At 45.6% G+C, this 26,041-nt stretch overlaps 1 protein-coding gene across 5 annotated transcripts in view; it reads right to left on the reverse strand.

Moving 5' to 3' along the window:
• Nucleotides 1-26,041, reverse strand: part of USP25 (ubiquitin specific peptidase 25) — a 465,144-nt gene that overhangs the window by 131,547 nt on the left and 307,556 nt on the right. For all 5 annotated transcript variants that reach the window (XM_069204108.1, XM_069204107.1, XM_069204111.1 and 2 more), the window contains 2 exons: nucleotides 25,371-25,549; nucleotides 4,676-4,754 (listed from right to left, as the gene is read on the reverse strand). In XM_069204108.1, the coding sequence (XP_069060209.1) occupies nucleotides 4,676-4,754; nucleotides 25,371-25,549 (258 nt within the window). The remainder of the gene's footprint in view (nucleotides 1-4,675; nucleotides 4,755-25,370; nucleotides 25,550-26,041) is intronic.

The following is a 26,041-nucleotide window of genomic DNA, read 5'->3' on the forward strand; positions in this document are numbered from 1 at the left end:
GGTACTTAACACTCCCTTTCAGTGGGCAAAGAAGGAACTTGCATACCTGGGTATTAAACCTACCCCACGTATTTCAGACCTTTATAAAGCCAAGTATCCCCCTTTAATTCAATAGCTCAGGACAGACCTTAATAGATGATCGCTGTTATATTTCACTTGGTTAAAGCGTAATCACGCTCTCAAAAATGACTGTTTTGCCATGATTTTTATATCGTTTTCAAGGCCTACCCATCGCGCTGGAGGGAGTCTTCTTTTCCACATTACAAACTCATTCAGCAAAAAGGAACAGCCCGGCTCCCATAATGAGAGCTCTGGCTACCCAGATCAGCAGGTGGACTGGCTCTCCCTGACTTTCAATTGTACTAACTAGCAGCACAATTACGGGTGATCATGGAGTGGTCTCTTCGAGGGTCGGACAGACACTGGCTCCACATGGACCGTGCAGTGATGGCCCACTCTATTTGGGACCTGCTGTGGAAATACAAGTCCGGTAGAACCAGTAATGCCTACTTGAGCACCCCCCACAAAAACGGCCCTTGACATCTGGTACAATGTAATTAAGTTGGGAGCCTGGGCCCAATTCCCGTCTCCATTTACGCCTATCCATTTAAATCCGGCTTTCCCTCCAGTGTTCTCCCAGGAACCCTTTGAGAGCTGGAGGACAGGGGGATTTGCCTTGTGATATCTGATTTGTTCCATCGGCACAATATATACTCAACTTTGAGAATTGTCAGTGTGATTTCGGACTATCACTATCGGAGAGATACCATTATACACAGCTAAGACACTGGGTTCTGCTACCAGAGAATAGGGAAGTGTCAATGAGGGATATTTCCCCCATCGAAAAATTTGTGAGAAACCAGACAGAATTGAAGGGGACAATCTCCCCTCTCAATAGACTTTTATTAAATGCAGTCCCCCCCCAAACACCCCTCCCTGGCATATAAATTTCTGGCCTAATCAACTAGGTGGGCCAATCACGGACGAACAATGGAGTTAACTGTAGCAAGATATTGCACGGGATAACAACTCCATGGGGTTAAGGGAAGCCCATTACAAAACTTTATATGATTGGTATCTAGATCCTACAAAACTTAAAAAGATCTTCCTTAATACCACAGAGGGGATGTGGATTGTGTGGCAATTTCAGGCATATCTGGAGGGACTGTTCCATGATCCGTCCGTACTGGTCAGAAATTTTAGCCCAAATCAAGGCGAGACTGGGATATCCCATACCAACCACAACAGGATTTTATCTCCTGGGACTACAAGACACATCCCTTAAATATCAAAACTCGAGTGATTGTGCGATTCTTTAAATACGCCTGGAAGCAGCTAAAATTACATTGGCTACTACCTGGAAGAAACCAGCGGCTCCCTCGATCACTCAATGGCATGCAAGACTCTGGCAGGCCCTAACCATGGAAGGTCTAGATGATATCCTCAGAGATAGCTTCAAAAAACTTTGAGTACCCTTGGGGATCACTTGTTTCCTTTCTCTCCAAGGGCCTCCCGCTTACAGCTTGCCCTACACAAACCTGGGCACTCCATCTCTTCCAAATATGATTTGTTTGCGAATGACAGAGCTTCAAGCCTCGGCTGGAAAATGACAGCTGAACCAATTCAATCTCTCTTTGGCGCAATGTAATAAGATACCAACTGCTGCCACTCATGGTATATGTTGTTATTCTTTCTTGAAATGGTTTATATGTTTCTGTTTTATTTCATTTCGCTTGTGTAATGCGCATCTCCTTTGTTGTGTAGCCATTTTAGTTACAGCTCCATGCACGTTATTTTAACATACTAGGCCTGCTGCTGTGCACTCTAACCTAGATGTATTTTATTCGGCTTTGCTTTATTATCACAGTAGCCACTTTTACGGTCTTGTTTTATTTTCTCTCGGACTGTTTTTGCCTAGGCCAGCACTCTGTTCTCAAACAAGACATTCTTGCTCACTCTGTACTTCTTTCAAGGCTACGGCAGGATAGACTGCCGGTGAACATGGTATAAGTTTAGTCTCTGACATTCATAGAAAATACACATCCTTTTGTAGGGACATTTTCTTAAAACACCAGATGTTTTATTACACAAACACTTCCCTGTCCCTTACACGTTAGAGGGAGGTTCCAGCCAGAGAACCACGACTATGCTGATTGCCAAATGCTTCGCTACAGCTGTTTTGCAGACTTCAGGCCTTTTCTCAGGTAATGGGGGATTATGTCTTCCTAGGGGAACCTGAAGGGCAGAATTAGAGCTTAACATGCGTGCTCTATCGTATCCTTGGTGGGAATTAGTCTATTCACTCAAGTGACAATATGGTAGCATTATTTTTATGTTTTACTCTCCTTGTCACAATCTTAATCTTGTCATGCTGTATCGTCCTGCTTATTGCAGTCCACGCTTTGGTATCTAAGATGCAGTTGCTTTATTAAAGCATTATTGAAATATATACTGCCTGTTTGTCATTGTGTATGTGAGACTAATGTAACAGAGAGAAACGGATGAGACCTGAGTGACCACGGCTTCCATGAGAAACCAGTTATGTCATGCGCTCAGCTGTCCAATCATCCCTGCCCTCGGGTAGAGATGAGGCACTGTAGAGGGTTAGACTCAGTCTCCCACACCGCAGGCGATTCTGCCACTCGAAATCCAGTAGTCTCATTAGAATAATGAGAGCCTACGCAACATCTTAAGACCCCCAAAACGGTTGAGATACAGTAATAATAAGGTAAGCTAGAGCGATACGTTGTGGGGGGTTTATAACAGCAATAGATTGTCTGTGGGCGAAAACAATTTTGCCAGGCCCTTACTTGCGTGCCCTCGTAGCATACCCTTGATCACGGCTTTTCTGGACCTCGGGTTTAATCGCATTACTGATCTGATAGCCCTGAGACCCTTACTCTTTTGGGTAAGGATCTGGACCACCCCTGAGCTACGTATATACAGGGATTCTCTTCTTGACCTCTTATAAAGACCGAACGTGGCCTCTATCCCATGGTTCAGGCATGTGTCAAAATGGTTTCGTATTCTGGGGCTTGAAAGTTATTGGGAGAACCCACAAAACTTAGGAACAAATCACAAAATGTCCCTGAAAGCTGCTTCTTGGTCTTATGTAAAGACAATCTCCTTTGTACATCACATGGTCGGCTGACTAATCAATTTCTTGCTTGTACGTGGTACCCCCAATTCGAACCTTATTTAGATCTTATACCTGATACATTGGGGAAGAGTCTGTATGTTCGTTTTCATTTTGGGTGTCTACCACTCTTGTCCTTAACTGGTAGTTGGGGAACGTCCGTAACATCTGACTTATGTCCGGCCTGTTGTAATAGTATCAAATCCGTTGAACATTTTATGTTTTTTTGCCCGCCATATTCCATTCCCAGGCGCAAGTGGATTTGTACAGTTTGCCGGAATTTGGGCATAAGACAATGTTGCACTGCTTTAAGGATTCTGAAAAGTGACACTTCAACCATTTTAATTTTAGCGATAAGCAAGTTCCTTTTGGCTGCCTGGTATATACGTACTCGTTTTCTAAAATTTTTTAAATCTTTGTAAATAAGCATGTTGTGGATATGAAGTGGGAGAGCTCACATTTTATTGTAATTGTTGAATGATTTTTAATTTCCCCTATGTTCTTAATTATTTATGATTTTTAATTTGGTTTATGGTTGCTTTGATGGTTATGCTGACCGAATAAAGCTTGTATTTATACATATAGAGCGATACGTTATGTTGTACAGGTAACATTTGTATTATTCACTTGACTGTGGACATAAATCATATTTGAAACTGAGATTTATTAGCAATGAGCCTTAATGCTGATGTCCATTTATGGGAAGTGTGCTACCTGCTTATGTTTTAATTTGAAAATTCAATAAATAAAGTTTGACTAAAACAGCTTCCACTAAATGAAGCCTTTGCTAAAATAATAAAAATAAATAAAATGCCATGTATCTAGATGAAAGGGCAAAAGCTGCAGGCCTAAGCTAAAAAAGGCTAAAATAATGTGATTGCATATTTAGCTAAAGAAACCTTACAACACCCCAGTGAATCACTATTGGAATCAAAGGACCCTTACTGAGTCATTATTGGAAGCCGGGGGCCATGGCTTAAGCAATTACAATTATTTGAACTACAAAACAACACACAATAGAGAAATAAGTATTCATTAAAAAAATTGACTACTAAATATTTTATTTTATTCCCCAAAAATTACAAAGAAAAATCAACCCTTTTAGTTTTAATAGGAAGGCTGGATCTTTTCTAAATTCAATTGCAGTTACCCATCATCCATAGAATAATCAACTTTACTGCTCTCATGAATCATTCTAAGGATGTCAACTTAATTTTTACCTTCCAATTTCAAATTACTTCACATTTACAAAAAATTTAAAATGTCCTATTTCACATCTTGCCTCCTTAGACAGCTTTTTAATCAGGTAACACGGATCCCAGGGGTCCTCCAGCACCAAAGGTTAAGAACTGCTGTTCTAGAAGAGGTAAGTGATTTGGCAGGTGAGATAAGCCGTGGCCATCCATTTGTTGTGTCGCTGTGTATTAATGGATTTTAGGATTCACAGAGTTAAAAAATGAAAACCACTAATCAAGTACTAAATTATTATCTATTACAACATTTTCTTTTAGCTCCACAATATCAACAGAAAATGCTAACCTCATATTCTTCCATGTTCACTTCTTTCGGCTTAATCAATTCAAGTTTGGCCTGTGCCACTTTCATTACATTACGGCACCTAAAGAATAAAAATTACACTTTATAGAACATATACATATTATTGATAGCATGAAATCATAACTAAATTTCTATCATAGAAACTTGTGCAACAATGAGAATACAAAAAATATTTTATTAACATGAGCAATCCTTTTTCCAATTAGATTTAGTTACAACTTGTCTTCAAATTAGCAAAATGGTAAAGGTAAACTTGAACCACAACCCTCATGTATAGGAACTGAAAATCAGACCTCTGCAATGCTATGGTTGTTCTATCTGATCTTTTTGTTTAAGTAGGTAAATCAGAGAATAATGTTAGAGTGCTTTAGTGTAAACTAAATCCATCTAATGATGTTGGAGCCACACTCACTCGCGATGGTCTGATATTCCCTGAATGAATGAACAACACTGGGGTAGAGGCACTAGATCAAGGAATGCATTGGGCTTGCAATCCCAAAAATACCATAACTGGCTATACCACTGTAGGAAAGTGCCCCTTTTGGCATGGATACCCCCCACTTTTTGCCTGGTATTGATGTTAACTTGATTGAGTGTGTGCTGGGATCCTGCCAACCAGGCCCTAGCACCACAGTTTTTTTCCTAAACTATACCATTTGTTCTACAATTGGCACACACCTGGCACACAGCTAAGACCCTTGTAAAAGGTACCACAGCTAAGACCCTTGTAAAAGGTACCAGCGGTACCAAGGGCTCTGTGACAAGGGAGGGTTCCTAAGGGCTGTAGCATGTATTGTGCCACCCTAAAGGACCCCTCACCAAGCACATGCACACTGCCATTCCAGATTGTGTATTGTGTGCGCTAGTGGGGGAGAAAAAGATAAAGTCGACATACCACCCCTTCAACCAGGGTGCCATGCCCACAAACCACTGCCTGTGGCATAGGTAAGTCACCCCTCTAGCAGGCCTTACAGCCCTAGGGCAGGGTGAACTAAACCCCAGATGAGGGCATAGCTGCATGAACAATATGCCCCTACAGTGCCTAAGTGCATTCTTAGACACGGTAAGTGCAGTGTGGCCATACTAAGTACATAGGCTGGGAGATTATCATTACAAACTCCACAGGTCTATGATGGCTTCACTTTTTACTGGGAAGTTTGGTATCAAACGTCTTATCACAATAAATCCACAATGATGCCAGTGTTGGATTTATTGTAAAATGCATACAGATGGCATGGCATCTTAGAGATGCCTCCTGTATTTTGCCCAAAGCTTCAGTGCAGGGCTGACCAGTCTGTGCCAGCCTGCCACTGACAGACAAGCTTCTGACCCCATGAGGTGAGAACCTTTGTGCTCTGTCGGTTCAGAAACAAAGCCTGCTGTGGGTGGAGGTGCTTCACACCTCCCCCCTGCAGGAACTGTAACACTTGGCGTTGAGCCTCAAAGACTCAGGCCTCCTATTACAGTACCCCCAGAGCACTCCAGCTAGTGGAGATGCCAAGCCCCACTTTTGGCAGCAGGTCTGGCGGGAAAATTAGGTAAAACAAGGATGAGTGTCCACTGCAGCTAGAACCACCCTTAAGGTGTCCAGAGCTGACGCAAGCCCCTCCTTGCAAAATCCTCCATCTTGGTTTTGAGATAAGATACCAATAGGGATAGGAATGTGCCCTCCTCCCCAAAGGGAGTGGGCACAGGAAGGGTGTAGCCACCCATCGGGACAGTAGCCATTGGCTACTTCCCTCTGACCCCTGTTACGCACATAAATCTAGTAGTTAGGGGCACACCCCTGAACCCTACTCACCAGATTCCTTGCAAACGCAAGAAAGAAGAAGGGCTGCAAAGCCAACCCCCCTGGCAGTGAAGACTCCAGATGACAACTGACTTGGGCCCAGCCCAACTGGGCCTGTTTACAGCTACAAGGCTCTTGCTCCAAAAAAGGAGACATCTTGTAGGACCAGCAACCTTCCCAAACCGCCAGAGGAGTGCCTGTCCAGTAGAGAACCAAGAACTCCCAAGGACAGGGGCTCTGTCTAAAAGAAACCTATCAAAAAGACTCCAGAGCCGACCCGGATCTACAAGCCCTGCCGATGGCTCGAGTCCAGGTGGCCCACTGGTCCAGAGAAGGTCCCCAGGTGAATCCAACCTCGAGTCCATTCTGGGATGGCCTGTCCTGGCCAACACAACAACTCCTGGAGCATGAATGCGGAGGACCCCCCCTGACTGTGACCGGACCTGATGAAGATTCACAACACCCAAGGAGACCCCTGCACCCACAGACCCCTGGCCTTGGAGAATCCGACCATTGGTCCAGCAACATCCAGAGGGTGCCTCTTCTGTTTGTCCAGCCTTTAAATTTCCCGAAGCCAACCCGGGGGCAGGGTGGGGGGGCCTGGCTGTCGACTAACCTGGCCGCTCGGCACTGAGGCTCCAGGGAGTATTGCCACAAATCCTGGAACTTGCGGCCTCAAATACCTGACTCGATGGCCGTGAAGCACCCCGCATGAACTTACCTGCCTGGGGTCAGATGTGGCCCGATCGCCCCACTGCTTGTGGCTGGAGCTGCGTGCAGAGACATGCTGGCTGGTGAGGCTTGACGCAGCCCTCGGAGGCCCATCGGTGACAGGGGCCTGGGCTCAGTTGCGTGGGCCCGCCGGTCTGCTGCTGGTGCTGATCCTGGTGGCTGTGGTGAGAGGGGGGCCGCCCGGTTGTGTGCACCCCGGGAGGACTAGGGAGCGGCAGACCTCCTCCCCTCTGCCTGCCGCGTAGATGCCCTTGCCGTCTGGGGGCAACAGCCTGGCCGGCAGCACAGCTTTCTCTGGCGGTGTGTGATAGGCGGCTCCAGAGGCCGGGCCACCCTCATCTGCAGCGGCTGAGTTGGGGGACCGGAGTATCCTGGGCCGGGCCGCGGGGCCTACATATGGCACCACCTGGGCTTCAGGCCTGGTCGCGGGCTTGGTAGCATTGGACCCGGGTGAGGGCCCGCCTTGTCACCCTACAGCACCCCAGTTTGCTTGCCTGGAAGGTGAGTTCTGCATGCCCTACAGATGCTCCCTGTTGGAAGTGGCCCTTTTTGCAGGGTCATCCCCAGTATTTTTGCCTCCTTCCTCCTATTTTGTCTGAACTGTTTTTGTTGGTTTTTAGGACTCTGGGCACTTTACCACTCCTAACCACTGCTAAAGTGCATATGGTCTCTGTGTAAAGTGTACTGTTGAATGGTTTATCCATGATTTGCATATTTGATTTACTGGTAAGTCCCTAGTAAAGTGCACTAGAGGTCCCAAGGGCCTGTAAATCAAATGCTACTAGTGGGCCTGCAGCACTGGTTGTGCCACCCACAGTAGTAGCCCTGTAAACATGGCTTAGACCTGCCACTGCACTGTCTGTGTGTGTGTGCAGTTTTAAACTGCCAATTCAACTTGGCAAGTGTGCCCACTTGCCAGGCCTAAACTTTCCCTTTTACTACATGTCAGGCAACCCTAAGGTAGGCCTTTGGTAGCCCCAGGGGTAGGGTGCAGTGTATGTTTAAGGTAGGACATATAATAGTGTGTTTTATATGTCCAAACAGTGAAATACTGCCAAATTTGGTTTTCACTGTGCAAGGCCTCTCTCATAGGTTAACATGGGGGCTACCTTTAAATATCCTTAAAGCACAGATTCCCTTTGAGAGCAGATAAAAATGTGGAGTCTAGGGTCTCTGAACTCACAACTTAAAAATACATCTTTTAGTGAAGTTGGTTTTTAAATTGTCTGTTTGAAAATACCACTTTTAGAAAGTAGGTATTTTCTTGCTTATACCATTCTGTGACTGCCTGTTTGTGGATTGTCGGTCTGGGTCAGTTTGACAGTTGAGTTGTATTGCACCTCTCTAGAGGGTGACACAAACGGGGGTGGGGTGTAGCCTGCATATCCTGATGAGCCATCTAAGCTAGAGAGGAGTGGTCGTTCACACCTGAAAGGACTGTGCCTGCCCTAACACAATGCAGTCTCTGACCCCCTGGTGTGAGTCTGGGGCCTGGCCTGGACAAGGAAGGATCTTGAAAACACTTGAGACTTTGCTTTGAAATTTGCCAACTTCAGAGGCAGAACTGGGTATAAGAAGAAGACCCAAAACCCCAGACTTTTAGAATCTTTCTGGAATCAAGAGGAACCTCTGCAAGGAGAAGAAATTAAGGAGGAGTACTGTCCCTTTGCTGGACTGGCCTGCAGTTGCTGCTTCTGCCTGAAAAGAGTGCATAGGGTGAACTTTGCTGTGTGTCCTGCTTGAGAAAATTCTCCAAGGGCTTGTAGTAGAGCTTGCCTCCTGTTAGAAGTCTCAAGGATACCAAAGACTTCAGTTTCCTCGACCTGCAGCACTGGGAACTGTGTGTTTTGTGCTGTTCAAGAGGAGAAACCACTGTGACGCTGCCAAAGATGCCACTGGCCTGCACCGTGACCTGCCGACCCCACACGGAGTCGCATTGCCCCGCTTCGCACCACAATCCTGGTCTCCCTGATGCAGTCATCGGACGACTTTACTGAGCCGCTGCTCCCACCGCGACCTGTGGGCCCCGCACTCCGGCATCGCCTGCTCACACCGCAGCCTAGATATCCCCGATGCCGCCGCTCCTGCTGACACCGGCGCCGCTGCCTGCCAGTGGCCACAGCTCGTGAGGTACACGAAGCACCGTCCCATCCCACACCGCAGCCCCGGTCCACCGATGTCAGCACCATCAACTCCTGTGTCGTCACCAGGCATCCTGCCTGCACCGTAGCCTGTTGACACCGCTCGTGAGGGTCACAAAGCACCGTCCCACACCGCTGGCTTGGGCCTACCGACGACAGCGCTTCAGCAACGACGACGCTGCTGTCTGCACCGTGACCTGTGGACACTGCACGTCGCACCACCCCGCAGCCCTGGTCTCACCGACGCTGCTGGACGCCGTCACTGAGCCGCTGCCTGCACCGTGACCTGTGGGCACCACGCGTCGCATCGTCCCACTTCGCCCCGACGCCATCCACGCCGACGCACCTGACTTCATCAGCCTGGAGTTCGATCCGCAACGCGTGTGACCTCAAGCGCCAGACAACTCCTGCGGCGACTCCGGAAACGAGACCGCAATGTCAGCGACGTCACTGTCCGGAACTCACCGCGAGGATCACAACGCCCTGCAAATCCAAGGTACTGTTTGTGGGTCTTCTAGGCACCGTAGCTGGCCCGCAATGCTGCAGCCGGCCTGAACTGTTGGTTTTGTTGATCACGACACCGTGATAGCCCCCGGTGGAGCTATCGACTTCAAGGAACTGTATTTTTGAGTAAATCTTGCAGAATTCATATTTTTATTACTGTATGTTGGATTTTATCGTATTTGGTCTTGTTTTATATAGATAAATATTGCCTATTTTTCTACAACTGGTGTGGTGTCCGTTTGTAGTGTTTTCACTTATTACTGTGTGTTATGTGCAAATGCTTTACACATTGCTTCTGAAACAAGCCGGACTGCTTGTGCCAAGCTACCAAGGGGGGTGAGCAGGGGTTATCTGAGCGGGTATCTCCCTTATCCTGACTAGAGTGAGGGTCCCTACTTGGACAGGGTGCAAACCGACTGCCAACAAGAGCCCCCGTTTCTAACACTCCCCCTCCTAGATAAATCCAATATAAAGAGGAGCATGAAGAGCTAACATGTGGAACACAGGCCGTTGCTAAACCTCAATAAAGGCCCGAATACAGACGCTAGATTACCCCCCCCCCCCCCCCCCCCCCTGACAATATTGCCTTTTCGAACCCCGGTTTTGAGGGTGAACTTGGCCAGACCCTACGCAGCGAGCCTAGGCAAAGTCCCTGATCTGCTACACTACCTTAGGAAATTGCCCTCAGCTCCCTTACTACGCTTCTCCATTGCTGGTTGAGAAAATGCGCCTTGGAGACCCACAACAACGTCAGCTGACATTTGATAACGGCAAAACCCCTAGGCGTTCCATTATGGACCAGCACACCTCCAATGACCCTGCGACTACCACTGTGATAAATCCCCCATCGAATGATACAGCGGCGATAATGCCCGAGCTCCGTGCTGGATTCCAGTCTATAAAGTCTTGCTTTGATTGCTTCAAGGAGCGGCTGGATCGGATGACTGAGCACATGGACCGCCAGGCCATCAGAATGGAAGGGGCCGAAAGACGCATATCCGAGATTGAGGCTAGATGTGTTGGCACTCAAAAACGTCTGGATACGTTGGAACATCTGTTGAAAACTGTGGCATTTAAGAATGAAAATCTAAAGGCGCCCTTACACCGCAATAATATTCAAATCGCAGGAGTGGCAGAGTCTACCAACACTGGGCGCATGGACAGCTTTGTTGAGAAGCTAATGGATGAGTTCTTTGGCAGGGACGCCTTTACAAGCACTTTTGTTGTGGAGAGGGGGCACAGATCACTGGGCCTGCGCCCAGTCCCCGGGGGCCTCCCCGCTCAATATTATTGCTCGTTTTTTGAAATTTCCGAAATAGAGACGCTGCACTGCACATAAAAAGGGCCCACTCAAGTATCAAGACATGTCCATTTTTATCTACCCTGTCTTCACCTAAGCACGGCACAAATATGCAGACACTAAGTCACTGCTCCAAAAGGGCAATATTAAGTATGTGATGTTGTGTCCTGCATGTTTGCGCATAGAATTTATAAAATACTTTTGCGAACAACGTCAACTGGACGAAGCCCTCATGGCACCGGGAGGGGAATAAACTAGGGCTCGTCATCCCAGCCATCGTCACCAATACAGCACAATCCAGAGGGGAAGCCCACGATCCGTACATGGAAGAGTTAACAGCGTATTTGACACTGTACTAGCTTACGTACTGTATCTGACGGCACAATACCTGCTTCATTTCATACTATTTCAGGCACTGGCATGCTCCCTTTCCGACAGCATTGCCCCACTCCAATAGTGAACGTCAGAACGTTTCAATATTAATGGGTTGTACTGTGATTTGGGATTCACGGGGGGATTCTACCCATCGGTGTGGGAGGGGGGAGTTTGGTTCAGTTTGCATGCTTAATACCGTAGAGGCTGATGCTTTTTCTGAATTCTTGTTTTACTGGTTTTGTTACCCGCTGATCAGTTCATATACCCATGCCCTGATACATCCCTACATGCTACTGCTGCGCACATAACTAAGACAGCATGTATGACCTGGAACATTAGAGAACTGAACAATCCGAAGAAAAGTAAAAAGGTTGTATCTTACCTCAACAGACATGAAAAAAGTGGCATTTCTTCAAGACACTCCTCAACCACCTTGGACCCAACATTCCTATGCTGCACAGTGGGGCACTAACCGATATGTTGCATGCTACAGTTCTTACTCATGTGGAGTTTGCTTATTAATTTATAGGGGTGTCCCCTTTGTGTGCCATGCTGTGGATCGGGACCCAGAAGGGTGGTGCTTGCTGGTTCGCAGGGTGTTGGCGGGGATTACTGTGCTGCTAGCTAATGTCTATGCTCCAAATGGCGACTCCCCTGAATTTTTTGCTAAATGACTTAATTGGCCACTGAGCAGATCCTGCTAAGTGGTGAATTCAATATAACCCATGACCCACTGATAGACTCAACAGGACACCAGGGAGTCACCAGACCTCATGCTTTACACATCTTTACAGACCTATTAGACATGTTTGATCTTTCAGATGTCTGGCGCACCCAAAATCCTAACACGCGAGGTTTTACTTTTTATTTTGCTCCGCACGACATTCGGACACGTAGCGATCACTGGCTTTCCCCCCTTGGTCCTATTATGGCTTGCCGATATTTCCCATTTTCCCCATACCCTATCTGACCACGCACCCCTGGCTTCCCATTTACAGATTCCCTGTTCCACCCCCACGGTTAGAACATGGCAGCTCCCCTTAAACTACGCACAGCCATTACTTAATATTTTGCCTTGAATATTAGCTCGGTCCAACATTATTCCATGTTATGGGAAGCATTTAAGGCATACATAAGGGGTGTTTGTATAGTGAAGCACTCTGGTGTCCTTCGGGATATTAGGGGGGACCTGGCCATGGTGGAGAAACGGCTGGTCGACACTGACAGCCAGCTCCTAGCGCATACAGACCAAGTGGCCGCGCACAGGAGGGCAGAACTGCTTCATGAATTTCACACCTAGGCATTGCATGAAGTGGCCCACCTTAGTAAGTATGCCAAAGCCCACCAATATGGAGAGGGCAAGAGACCTGGTCACACTTTGGCCAACCTCCTGTGCCCCCAAACCCAGGCCACATATGTCACTAGATTGAGTCTCTCAGATGGCACAGAACTTATGTCCACTGCTGACATTATTTCAGAATTCACTACTTACTACCGTGAATTATACACCTTGCGTGGCAGCACCTCTCCCGAGGTGCTGGCAGAGTATCTATCAGAGGTGGCCATGGTGTGGCTTGAGAGGTCAGCAGCAGTACCTTGCTGCCCCTATAACCTGCAAAGGGATCTCTCAGGCTATTGATTCTCTGAGAGGCTCTAAGGGCCCTGGAATGGATGGTTTGAAGGGGAACTTTTATAAAACTTACAAAGATATTCTAACCCCACACTTACTTGAGGTTTATGCTGAGTTTCTGCAGACTGACACCCTCCCCCCTACTCTGAGGGAGGCGGTGATAGTATTACTCTTGAAACCCGGCAAGCCTCCACATTCATGTGCATCAAACCACTATCATTGCTAAACCACGACAACAAGATACTGGCAAAAACTGTAGCCACTCGGCTGGCTCTTCTGATGGACTAAATTATATCTCCTATGCAATTGGGGTTTGTACCGCACCGCTCGACAGTGATAAACCTCCGTACAATTTTTGCCGTGATCAACCAAATATCTCTGACTTTGTCAGCTCTGGCGGTGCTGCTAGAAGCCGAAAAGGTGTTTGAACGGTTCTTTCTTCATGCTACTCTGGTGAAGCTGGGGCTCCCCAAAGGTTTCGGAGAGCCGACTGCCTTGCTTTACGCGTCCCCTCTTGCCCATGTCCGGGTGAATGGCACACTATCAGAAACCGTCCCTTACCCGTGGCACTCGTCAGGGCTGTCAGCTGTTCCCTCTGCTATTTATAATAGCTACAAAGCCTTTAGTGCACGCTTTTCAGGACCGCAGTCTTGATCGGGGACCAGATTTCCTGGGAGCCCTCTGCTGTCCTTCCTCTACATAGATGATGTCCTGCTATTCATCCGGGACCCTGCTATAAACCTCCCTCCCCTCATTCGGGAGGTAGTGCGCTTTGGAGCCTACTCAGGTTTATCTATCAACTAGAGAAAATCTGATGAATCCCACTGACTGATGCCACGTTGCCCTAGGCCTTGGAGTACCCCCTTGGGTGGTGCGTGGACCCACCAAAATACCTTGGCATTTTTCTCCGTAGAGACAGTGCTGAGATGGTGCAGTTGAATTACGGCTCTGCTATGGACAAACTTGCAACGCAGATTGATAGGTGGATTAAACTTCCATTATCTATGGCGGGCAGAATTACTATAGTCAAGATGGTAGTTCTGCCACGCTTTTTATACTTGTTTAACATTTCCATTGTCCTATATAATAGATTTTTCTATACTCTCCGGGGTCTGCTTATTAAGCTTGTCTGGGCTGGACAGCGTCCTCGTTTTCGCCGGGATACTTTAACTCTTCCTTATGAGAGTAGTCGATTTGTGGTGCTCGACCTGTGCCTTTATTATCTAGTGGTCCAGGCACATTTCGCTTATTTTTGGTACCACCCAGACGCGGGTCTACCCTTTCTTAAACCTTAGCACTCGCAAACACTCCCCTATTCACTCCCAACACTGCTTCCGAGGGCCTCTCTAGAAGCCCGAATGAGATCCAGACACTTCCTACCACGTGCTGGGCTTGGTTCAAACTACTAAGATATTTGGGATGCACCACTCTGTATTCCCCCAAACCTGTCCCTGGCAAACAATCCCTGGATCAGGTTACTCAGCTTACACTAGATACTTATCACCTGTATACTCCAGATGACCTTTACAGCAATGGCACCCTTAAATCTGTGCCCAAACTACTCGTGGGGGGAAAACGTGACATACTCAGATTCATCCTTCACCGCCTACGCATTACATTGCGTGCAATTCTGCCTACGTCTCTGGTGGAACCACCTAGATTTCAAGCTCTCTCATTGATCCTTCCTGCCCCAGAGGGAAGGCATCTGATTTCCAGGCTTTATAGCGTCTCTCTTACACTGCGACCCGTTGGACTGGAGAAATCTCGGTCTGCCTGGGAGCGGGATTTAGGTAGCACTGTGACTGAGAAATAATGGCAATACTGCTGTGCCAAAACTAAACTCATCTTCAATAATCATCGACACAAACCGCTGCATTACAAATTCCTGCACCACACATGTTACACCACAGCTACTGGCCGGACTTGACCCCTCCCGCACACATACCTGCCTTAAGTGCTCTGCTGATCACGCTCAATTTGCGCATTTGGCCTGGAATTTTACCCCGATTCGGGCATATTGGTAATCCATTCATGGTATTGTCGCACAGATGATAGGACATTCACTCACCCCGACGCCACTGCCGGGATATATAAAGCCACTGCCTTAACACATTTGGCTGTTCGCCGCCCTGGCCCTAACTCTTGTGAAGCGCCGGGTGGCACTTTATTGGGGAAGTGGTATTCTCCCTACTGGGTCAGCCTGGCTCTACAATATGTCCTTTTGTGATACTACCAGCGAAATCTATGCAACGTTGTAGCCACTCTCCTCAAGACGTAAAGATATATGGCAGCCACTTCAAAACTATCTCTTGACAGTGCCACCACTTTAAAAATCATGATCCCATGTGGAACCTTCCTCTATATAAGCATGCTATCCCTCCTTCTACTGTGTTGCAACAGCTGGGATATCATGTTTATTGTCATTATTGCTTGGACCGATGCATCTATTATTGCTAGCGTAACTTGACTTGCTGTCTCTGTACGGTTTACTATGGTAAGTTCTGCTGTATTTGTTGCTATAAAAGCTCAAAAATAAAGGTTGAAAAAAAAAAAAAATGAAAACATGGACCCAGCCTGCAGCATCTTTTGTGACCCCAGGGATCCCCGCCCCCCTGCACTGAAAAGCACTGGGCACCCAGCTCTGTGTCTGCAACACCTGCATCGGGTCGCTCTGTTCTGCTGAGGGTGTATGCTGACCTAAACCCCCCAGGCCTGTGTCCTGGAACCGCAGGTACTTACCGGCAATCTGCATTTTACCCAGCACCCCCAGTCCTCATAGGATTCCAACGAAAACACATCGCCAAATTTGACTCCTGCACACACAGCCTGTCCTGTGTTGCAGGAGGTGCACTTTTGGGGTAAGCCTAAACTTTGACCTGTGGACATCCTAACCCCTAAAGACTGTAATCGTAAGTCATGTACTTACCTGTTAACTGTGCTAACACTTTTCCCTCCAGGACCATATTGACTCCTAAGAAAAATTGCACTGTCAACTTTTGAAATTGAAAAGTGTTACTTACTTGTAAACTGCTCTAACTACAAAACCCAAACAAAGTAAATTTGATACATATGCTTGAAACCTATTTACAACTGTACTTACCTGCAACAAAGATCTTCTAGTTCTAGTATTATATATAGTAACATATTATACTTTTTATACCTAAAAACAATTGGCCTGGAGTTACTCATTGAGTGTGTGCCTCATCTCTTGACTGTGTGTGTACAACAAATGCTTTGCACTACCCTCTGATAAGCCTAACTGCTCGACCACACTACCACAAAAAAGAGCATTAGTATTATTTACTTTAGCCTCTGGGGAACCCCTGAACTCTGTGCACACTATACCTCATTTTGGTATAATGTATACAGAGCCAGCTTGCTACAACCATCTACTGTATTTTTGTCTTAATGCATAAAGAGAGAAAATGAGTGAATAAGATAAATAGGAATACACATCTAGCGGAATCTTCATACAACTTTGTTCATCTTGAAGTTCGACTTGCCAGATTTCCAGCTGGAGGTTCCTGTGAGCAGATTTTGAGGGGACCGTTTCAACAAGTAGGCTGGTCACCAAGCAAGAAGGATTTAAAAAAAAAGTATTTTTTATTTTATCCTGAATCCACCGTTACTAAAAGAAAAAAGCCACTTAAGGATGGGTCTTTAGGTTCTTGATTTTGTTATGTGAAACCTGCATGCTTTCTTTTCCTTGGTAGCTGCAAGATGACCCATTGATACACAGCTGGCAGGCTCTACTCTGACTGGTTTGATGGAGGGTCTGAAGAACTACTTTCAAACATGGGATTCTGCAAAAATTGACCCAGTAACTAGTAAATTGAGAGGGATGAATGGAAGATCAGAATTTAATTGTTTGCCCCACTGCAGGTCACATTCCGATTCAGGAGTATCAAGTCGGGGAACATCCTTTGGCTTCTAAGTTGATGAGAGGTATCTGCCTCTTCTTGTTACCAGAGCCGAGGAATTTGGCTTTATGGGTTATTAATCAGGTTTTGCGTCTCTTCCAATCTGGGCCTTGGAACGATTTCCTTTCTCATAAGCAAATCTCTGGCAATTTGGCTAAGCTCTTATGTCTTATTTCTTGTCACAGGGTGTCGGATGTGTGGGCCCTTGACCTGAGGGGTCGTATGCTCACCCAGGATAGTGCAAGGTTTCATATTTCCAATCAAAGTCCAATTCGCATGTGATTTCCAATCTGGCCTTTGACAGGTCACCTAAGTTGTGTGTGGTGAAGTGTTTGAAAGCTTATGAAAGCATGACGGAAGAATTTAAGCTCCTGCGAAAGGACAGTTATTGATATCCCTTAAGAAACCTTTTCAAAACTGTGTCCTCCCCGACTATCAGGAGGTGAATCCACTGACTCATGTAAGAGGCTGGCACTGATATGTCACAATTTGGGGCGCACCCAGTGAAAGATGCCATGGCTTCCAAAGCATTCAATGTGGGTGCTCGTTTGGAGGATATTCTGAATGCAGCTGACTGGTCTTCACACTCAATGTTCAAGCGGTTTTACTTCAAACTAGTTTTGGATATGGCCTCTTTGGTAGTTAGCAAGCTTTGAACCAGCATAATCCTCGCCTCTGGTCCTGACACAAAATGCACATTTTCCTAGCATTCAAAACGGAAAGTGTCAATTCTATTAAAGAATCTTTACATTCTTATACCAAAATAGACAGAGTGAAAAATGGGTATCCTCCGCAATCTGCAGGAATCCATAAAATTCCTAACACCCAGCACTGCCCCACACCTGTGCCAATAAAACGCTGCCTCACTTGTGTGGCTGGGGCTAGTGCCACGCCAGGAACGGATCAAACCGAGGACAATGAGGGCCCCTGCATGGAGACTTCTATTGACCTTGGTTGGATCCGTGCCTGTCGCTGGCAGTAGGTCCAACCACACAAGTAGGACAGAGTTATCAGCACAGGTGAGGCGATGCTGGGTGGTAAGAATTTTATGGATTCCTGCAGATTTTGGAAGGGTCCGTCACAGAAATGTAAGGAAAATGACTTTAGGCAAAGTTGGAGGTTTGCGGATCATTGTGGGTATGAAAATGGTGTAGGATGCATGTGAATTACACCAAATTGGACTCCCACTGGATCTGGTAGGTTTTTACAGGCAGCAGCCTACCCAAGCCCAAAAAGTGAAGCTGTTCACCACTGCGAGTGGGACGATATTGGGTGTTAGCTAAGCTCTGCTGGCTCATATGTAAAATCAACTGCCCATTTTTTCAAGGGGAGGGAGGACTGAATTGTGCCAAAATTAAACCGGGGGAGCAAAAACCCTTGCCCAAGGGGTCACTCCCCCTCCCTGGTGTCTAGTGGAGTGGATCCCTGCTTGAGGGGTCGCCCTCCTTGGACTACTCCCAAGCAGGGATCCACTTGGCAAAGGTACCATTGGAAAGGGGAGTTTTTCCCCTTTCCAACGATCCCTCTTCCATCTGCATCAATGCTCAGGGACTGATTTAGCCCCACGAGCACCGATGCAGAGAAAGTGAAATGAGGCGATCAGCTTATTTAACTTTCGTTTTCAGTGAAATGATGTCAGCGCCATGCACGCGATTGTCATTTCATTGAAAAGACAAAAACAGCCTTGGGTGCTGGGGACGCTCTTACCCAGGGATTTCCTGTGCCATGTGCGGGGAAGCTGGGAGCCATCCTACGTACACAAGCACTGTTTCGTTGGACGGCTCCCAGCCATCTGATGCACCGAACCGGTTAAAATACCTTTCTACTCAGCGGTGGATTTGAGAGTCATATGAAAGCTGCTTAGAGGGGATGGGGAGGATCAGCCTGGCTTTTATGGTCTTTTCAGAAGTATTTATTAGCAGGGTAAAGAGTTGATTTTGTTTGTTGGGAGACCTAGCTCACCTTCAAAAGAGCGTCATATGGCAGAGTATGAGTGGATAGAGTGATAGCTGTTTGGTCAGGGGGTTTTAAGAGTAGCTGCACAGTGGCGAAGAAGAAAAAGTAATTTCCCCTTGGGAATCACTATTTATGGGGAATAGTATACCTTTGAGCAGATTTCTAGCCTTATGAATAGCCACAAGTCACTAAAATGGATACAAAAAACATTTTCACCAACGAAAAAGTAATTTCTTATTTTGCTAGTTAGTTCTTCCCACAGATTCCTCAACTTATGAACAGTTCTCAAAGCAAAACCTTCTGGAGGCGGAATTTGTAGAACTGATTAAACAAGGAATAATACTTAGAAAACTATGAAAGCACAACCAAGTGGCTGCTTAGAAAATTTCAGGCACTGGGACACCACTGGTGAGAGCTGGAGAATATGACATTGCCCTCATGAAGTGGGCACAAAAGCCAGCCAAGAGGGTCCTTCCTGGAAAGGCACAACAGATCTTTGTAGAAACATCATATTATACAGTTGGTCAGCGCTTTACCCTTCTTGTCTGCAGCAAAGTCCACAAAGATCTGATCATCAACTCTGGCCTATGGTATCTGTTCGATATGAGACACTGCACTCCGGGGGTCCAGTTTATGAAATCTTCCCTCTTTAGTAGATTAGGGAGGATAAACAATTCAAAGAGTGATGGAATGGTCCCTTTGGAAGGCTGACCGATGTTCAGCAAGACCAAAGGACAGGTTTTCAAGTATCAATTTATCTGGGTCACAAACAGTGAGAGGTGGTCAGACTAAAAGGGCTTTTATTTCACCAGCCCTACAAGCCAAAGCTCTCATATCAGGAATGCCGTTTTTAACATTAGTAAAACCTATAGGACCAATGTGCAACAGTTCCAATGGTGAGCCCATGAAGAAGATTAACACCAGATTCAAATCCCACTACGGAACAATAAATAGAATGGGAGAAACAAAGAGGACATCTTTCAAACAAATGCACAAGGGTGACCTAAATTGAGTGGGTTGATACAGAAGACACAAAGATGGAACAAGCAGCCACATATCCTGTTACTGTGGCAATTGCCAATGTTTTCTGGCAGCTAAATTACTATCAGACAATTCTGTAGGGAAGGAGTTGGTTGATAGTTTGCACCACTTAATCTGCATGAATGCAGCTGAAGCATCAGGGGGTTGAGGTCAAGGTCCTAGTTATCTTGCTGCAAAAGCAGGTCCACTCTATGTGGTAAAGGAAGACTAAATTAATGTGGAGTCCCAACAGATTAGCGCACCAAACCTTCATTGTTTAAACTGGGGTGATCAAGGTGGGGTCAGTCCTTCCGCATCTTCTGCAGGACCTTGGCAGTAGTGGAATTGGCAAGAATGCATCAATCAGATCTTGCGACCAATTGAATCTGAAGGTACCATCAGGGAACCATTTAGAGGTAAACATATGGCACAAAACAGGGTGCCCTTGCTTTTCTTTGCTGTGGCAAGGAGATCCACTAATGTGTATGCCAATCGGTAGAATGACATGTCGGCCATCTAGGGAAAGGGTTCCCACTTTGGTCCTTTAGGGAAAGGAGACTCTGCATCTGCCCTCATGGTGGAGAGCTCACAAGAAGGGCTGCTTTTGGGAAGATGCCCTGCGGCAGAGTCCATTGTCACAGGTGTAAAGCTTGCCAAAACATGGTGTTTTTTTGTTCCAAAAGGATAGGCAGGTACTACCAGAAACGAAAGGGAAGAAGCTCTCAAGGCAAGAGTGAATGCCAGCAGCTTTAACACATTTATGTGTTGCCACTGCTCTGATGCAGACCAAAGACCTAGCACCACCACAACTTTCAGACTTGAGCTCCAGTCCAACTAATAGGTTTCTGTAAAAACAGTAGTCTGCAATTGAAGGGGACTGAATGAATGACCCCTGCCAGGATGGAGAGCTGCAGCCATCAATTAAGATCCAGAAAACTGGAAACATCTGTACTCAAGCTGATGCCTCTCTCTTAGTGCAGAGTCCTTGCAACCTCATGCATCACTAAAGAGCCCTCACATGCCATTTAACTTGCAGGACCAATAGGCTTAACAGGTGTAGGACTTGCATGACCATTATCAAAGCCTTAATTTGAAACACTGGAAGCATATCCTGTACATCTGCAATCACTGAGGAGGAGGAAAAGCGCAACCTCCGTGTGGAGTCATGTAGAAGTTCTGGGTGTTAATAGTAAAGGCCAAATTGTACAGGAGTGTTATGGTGCAATGAAGATCTTCTGAGACTTGTGCAGGATATGCTGCAATCACTAGCCAGTCACCGGAGTATGGAAATGCATGGAGTACAGGCCTCCTGAGCGAAGCTGCCACCACACCAAGCCCTTTGGTGAAGACTCATGGAGCACCATCAGATCAAACAGTAGACTCACAAACTGAAATTATTGGGCCCTCAAGGTGAATTACAGTTAACACTGTGAATGGGGAGGAAAACAGCCACCTTAGATATCCAAGGACACAGAGTGAAACAGTTTAAAAGATTTAAGTCTACAAAGGGTCTGAGGCCTCCTTATTTTTTGGGAGCAAAGAAGTAAAGGGAGTAAAATATTGTGCCATTCACCTTTAAGGGTGTCAATGCATGTGGGCCCCACTGTTCAACATGGCAAGAACCTTGGCCTCCCAGATCAAGGCTTCTAGCAGACAGCATGTTTTGACAGGACGGCGGTCCAGCGAGGAAGAGAAGGGAAAGGCTTAGCCTGCAAATGATACTAAGCATTCACCAATCCACCGTAATTGTCTCCCCTAAAGGAAGCTGGTCAGAGGGGGAGGAGTTAAGAGAGGTTTTGAGGTGTCAAATCCAACGACAGAAGATGGGAGATACTGGAGCAGCTGCTATTGGTGATATTAGACTCTCTAAGGTCCAGCCATAGAAAAAGCCATAAAGCTGCTGGGACAAACAGTGTGAGCAGGGTTTCAGGCATACAGAACTGACTCCAAGAGCACCTCACTGAATGGGAGCAAGGCTTCTGATACTACTAAGAATTTTGTAGAATTTCAGCGAGGTTGCTGGACTTTGTCTCAGCATAGGACAAGGGCAATTCCACTGCTTCTGCGTTTTTTGTACCTCAGAGGTATGGGATCGGACTTCTTCTAAAGGAGCATTGTTTTTCTAAAGAAGGTCTAGAAGGATGATGGCTGTTTCCTTCTGGGAGATGGGTCAAGGCCACTAGCGTTTTTTAAGCCTAGATATAGACCAGTCTCTACTGGGCATTTCCAGCTCATCCAAAACGGAGGTGAAATATACCTCCAAACGTGTGAATCTCTGGTAGCTATGGAGGTGTGCTGCTCGAGGGGTATTAACAAAGCATACATAATCGTAACTCTGACCAGCCAGGTAATGTCCTTTGACTTTTAAGGTGGAAGCAGCTTTGAAACTGGGTTACACAGCGGTGCCGATAATATTGTTGTAGGTAGCCATGATACATTTTTACATTTACATGAAGGCATGAGAGTCAGGGCCTTAGTAAACAGGGTTGTCCCTGCAACCTTCAGGGGCTTTGGTATGGAGTGGTGTCTGGATGTGAGCCACTACAATTGGCAAACTGGCATGCAAATACCAAACCTTAAGGGTGTGGGCCATCCTGAAAATGTCCAACATGGCCTGATAAAAGACCTGGATGTAAACGGGTCAGCAGTTGGAGCTGGAAACTCTAGCTTCATCACATACTGGAATCATCTTTGGACATAAGAAGACTAGCATTAGGAATGCCTTCAAATGTCTGAACAGTCCCAGGAGCTGGACCATCTCATTGAGAAGCAAGAAGATAGCAGAATCTTTGTGGATTTTTTGTGAGATAATCCCCTTGGGAGACCACTGCCTTTCTGGGGATTGACCTAGAGTGGAAAGAAAGTTCAATGAGGTATTTCTGAGGGTCTTAGTTAAAAACAGCTTGGCCTTCAGTTCTCTGATGGCTTTCTTGTGAATCGAAGAACGAGAGCAGCAGGCCAAGGGGTCATGGTAGGATCTAAGATACAAATGTCATGTGGATCTGACAAGGACATCTTTTTTTGTCACATCTAACAGAGGGTTTGAACCTAGAAAGAATCCTGATCCAATATGTCATATGGAGATACTGTTATGGTGAAGAAACTGCTTGCAGCAGTATCCATCAGAACAAAGACTTGTTTTTGGGTTACAAGAGAAAGCAAGTCAGTAGCTATGTGCATAAAATACGAGACAACACTAGTCTAGATGCCAACATTAATCAATATGCCTACATCAAGGGTATCCCTCCGGGCCACTAAAAATCAGCTAGCCACCCACCTGTACAAAAAGGACAATGCAAATTCCACCTATTATCTCACAGACCAAGAGCACATACCATACGAAAACTTCAGCGACTAGCACAACCACTTGCACAGCCACTGATCGAATAAGCCTACTTATGTATCATTGAAGCTTATAAAAGGAGTACTAGGGACAGTGGCACTGATTAAGATTCAAGCTTGTAGGTCAAGGTATTCCTGCATCCGAAGCATAAAGCTGTGTTGAGCATCACTTGGTATCCGAGGCTGTAACATGTAACACCCCATTTCTGGTAGTACAGGGCAAATATAAAACACTTCTATCGGGCACATCTAGCTTGATCCCTATTTAAATTGTAAAAATGGCTGGTCTTGTTTCTCTTAAGATACTAGCCCTAATTCCATTCATTAATAATGACTGTGACCTTTTACTGTCGTTCATAAGAGCTGTTGAGCAACATGCATTAATGTGCACCACAAGCTTATGACAACTGCTCTTTAATAACCCTAACAAAGTACTATCAATCAAGAAGAGCCTTTATTTAATCCTACTGGTTTCATAACAGGGTTTCTAAAGCGCTATAAACAATTTTGCAGTAGCTTCAGGGCATTTTTGATGAGGGAAATGTTTAACAATCCTGGAGTTTCAAGTGACAATCAACCAGTTAAAGCACGGAGAGTGTTGGCTTGGCAACTACATTTCAGAGCTGGTGCTAAATGCATATAGAATGAGACCACAAGCCAATGTACTAATGCTGAACAGCATTGTCTGATCTCCAACCCACACAAAAGAAGGCACAATGTGAAGCCAGAAAACTGAACACAGGTTTCCCTATGAAACAATCATTTATCAAACTAGCCTAAAATGACCTATTCATATAAGACTTTGACAAAATGTACCCTTGTTACCCTGCCTCCTTAAATCTGGTGGTCAATTTCAACAGTATCTCAAAGTGCAAGAGTGGCTTGAAATATTATTGATGCTGTCGGGAACTTGAAAATCCCAGACACCCCTTTATTCCTTATTAAACTGTGAAAGGCCTACCTATCTTAGCCTTTTCTCAGAGCCACAAATCTCAAGAGTATTCTCTTCATGCTTTTCCGGTCTCCATGTGTTATGTAAATAAATGTTCCCTTTTTTAACTTCTAAATGCAGGTTAACTGGGGGGTAACAGCTATTGTATGGTCATGGTCTAACATCTAAGCATCTCTTTATCTCGTACATATCAAGTATTATTTGGGTTCGACTGCAACTAATTAAGAATCCAGTTGTAAGGATGTTATGTGGAACAGAATTTTAGTCTAGTTACGCCCCTTTAAATCTCTACGCTAGCTCGCATTACAGACAAACTCACTTTTAATAGATTGAGAATTGCACTGGCCACTGAAGGACAATTTTCCAAATTCACATGCAAATACTGCCTTCACAGCTTTGCTCATTAAAGGGAGTCAATACTGACCAAATACAATTCTATGAGCCCCCAACCAGACCTTGCTAAGAGCCCCTCACTACATATGACAGAGCATATAGGAAAAGGTTTTCTCTACTCAAGCTCAACCAGCTTGGGCCATCCTTTTGTTACGATAAACGTCTAATCACCTTACTTTTGGCAAGCATTTAGGATGTTTGCCTGGAGTTTTACTACATGATTTCTTTAAGTTTTTTTTCTATATCGCTATGTAGTTATTCAGCAGGCACAAAGAAAGCTGTGTGGGTCTAAATGTGGTTAACAAAAATAAATCAATACAAAGCGTTATACAAAACAAACGTGACTTTAATGAAATACCTACGAGATATAAACGTCTCTCTAATAGCGGACTACAGAGCATGCAGTGAGTTGTGCAATAAGTAATGGCAACAATGGTAGAATTTGCAACAGTAACTGAGTTAAAGCAGATAGGAACAAAATGTGAAGAACTTCATTACCCCGGTTTTTAGAAACATTTAGCTAACTGTCAACAATACAGGTTATACAAAACAAAAGTGCAGCCCGCATTTAAACACTGCACAATCAGAGAATTGAATAATAAGCTTCAGAAGAAATTAAATACCTTTCATCGAAACTTAAATTTGGATCTGCAAACTGGTCCAGTAATGTCATTTCGATAACTTTTTTGGGTGCTTCATTCTGGATAAAGTAAATGACTGCATGGTGTAGGCGGTAGTCTTGTTCTGGTGGCGTGTCTTCTTGTGCCAGACGCACTAGCCGCGCATATTCCAACTTAATTGCCTTAAAAAATAGAAAAGGGTATGACTGTTTGAAAGAATGAAAAAATTAATTTACATAATTAAGTACATCTACATTCTGCTTCTCTGTAATTTGCACCCTTAGGTATCAAGTATCATTAACATGGGTAACTGTCAGATGGTTAATGACCTGGCAAACTTTGTTAGCTTGAGCCCAGGCCTACAACGTCAGCAAGCACTTCCATGCCCAAGAAGTGTGAGCCAACCCCTCTTGGCTTGTTGGTGCACCAAATACTAGTTGTGTTGTTTCTAAGGACCTGAAGGTACAGCTCACCCACAGAAGGAGAAGAGGAGTACCTCTAATGCTAGATGGATAGCCCGAAGCGTGAACAGATTGGTGTGATACTTGATCTTTCAGAGGCAAAAGAAGTGTGTATGGGAATATGCATTGAGAGACACATTCAGACTCCTAGCTCTACAGCCAATAGGACATGTGCAAGGAACTGCACCCCCTGTACTGGTGTAGAAATTGGTT

Source organism: Pleurodeles waltl, chromosome 8 (genome assembly GCF_031143425.1).
Source record: "Pleurodeles waltl isolate 20211129_DDA chromosome 8, aPleWal1.hap1.20221129, whole genome shotgun sequence".
NCBI lineage: Eukaryota > Metazoa > Chordata > Amphibia > Caudata > Salamandridae > Pleurodeles > Pleurodeles waltl.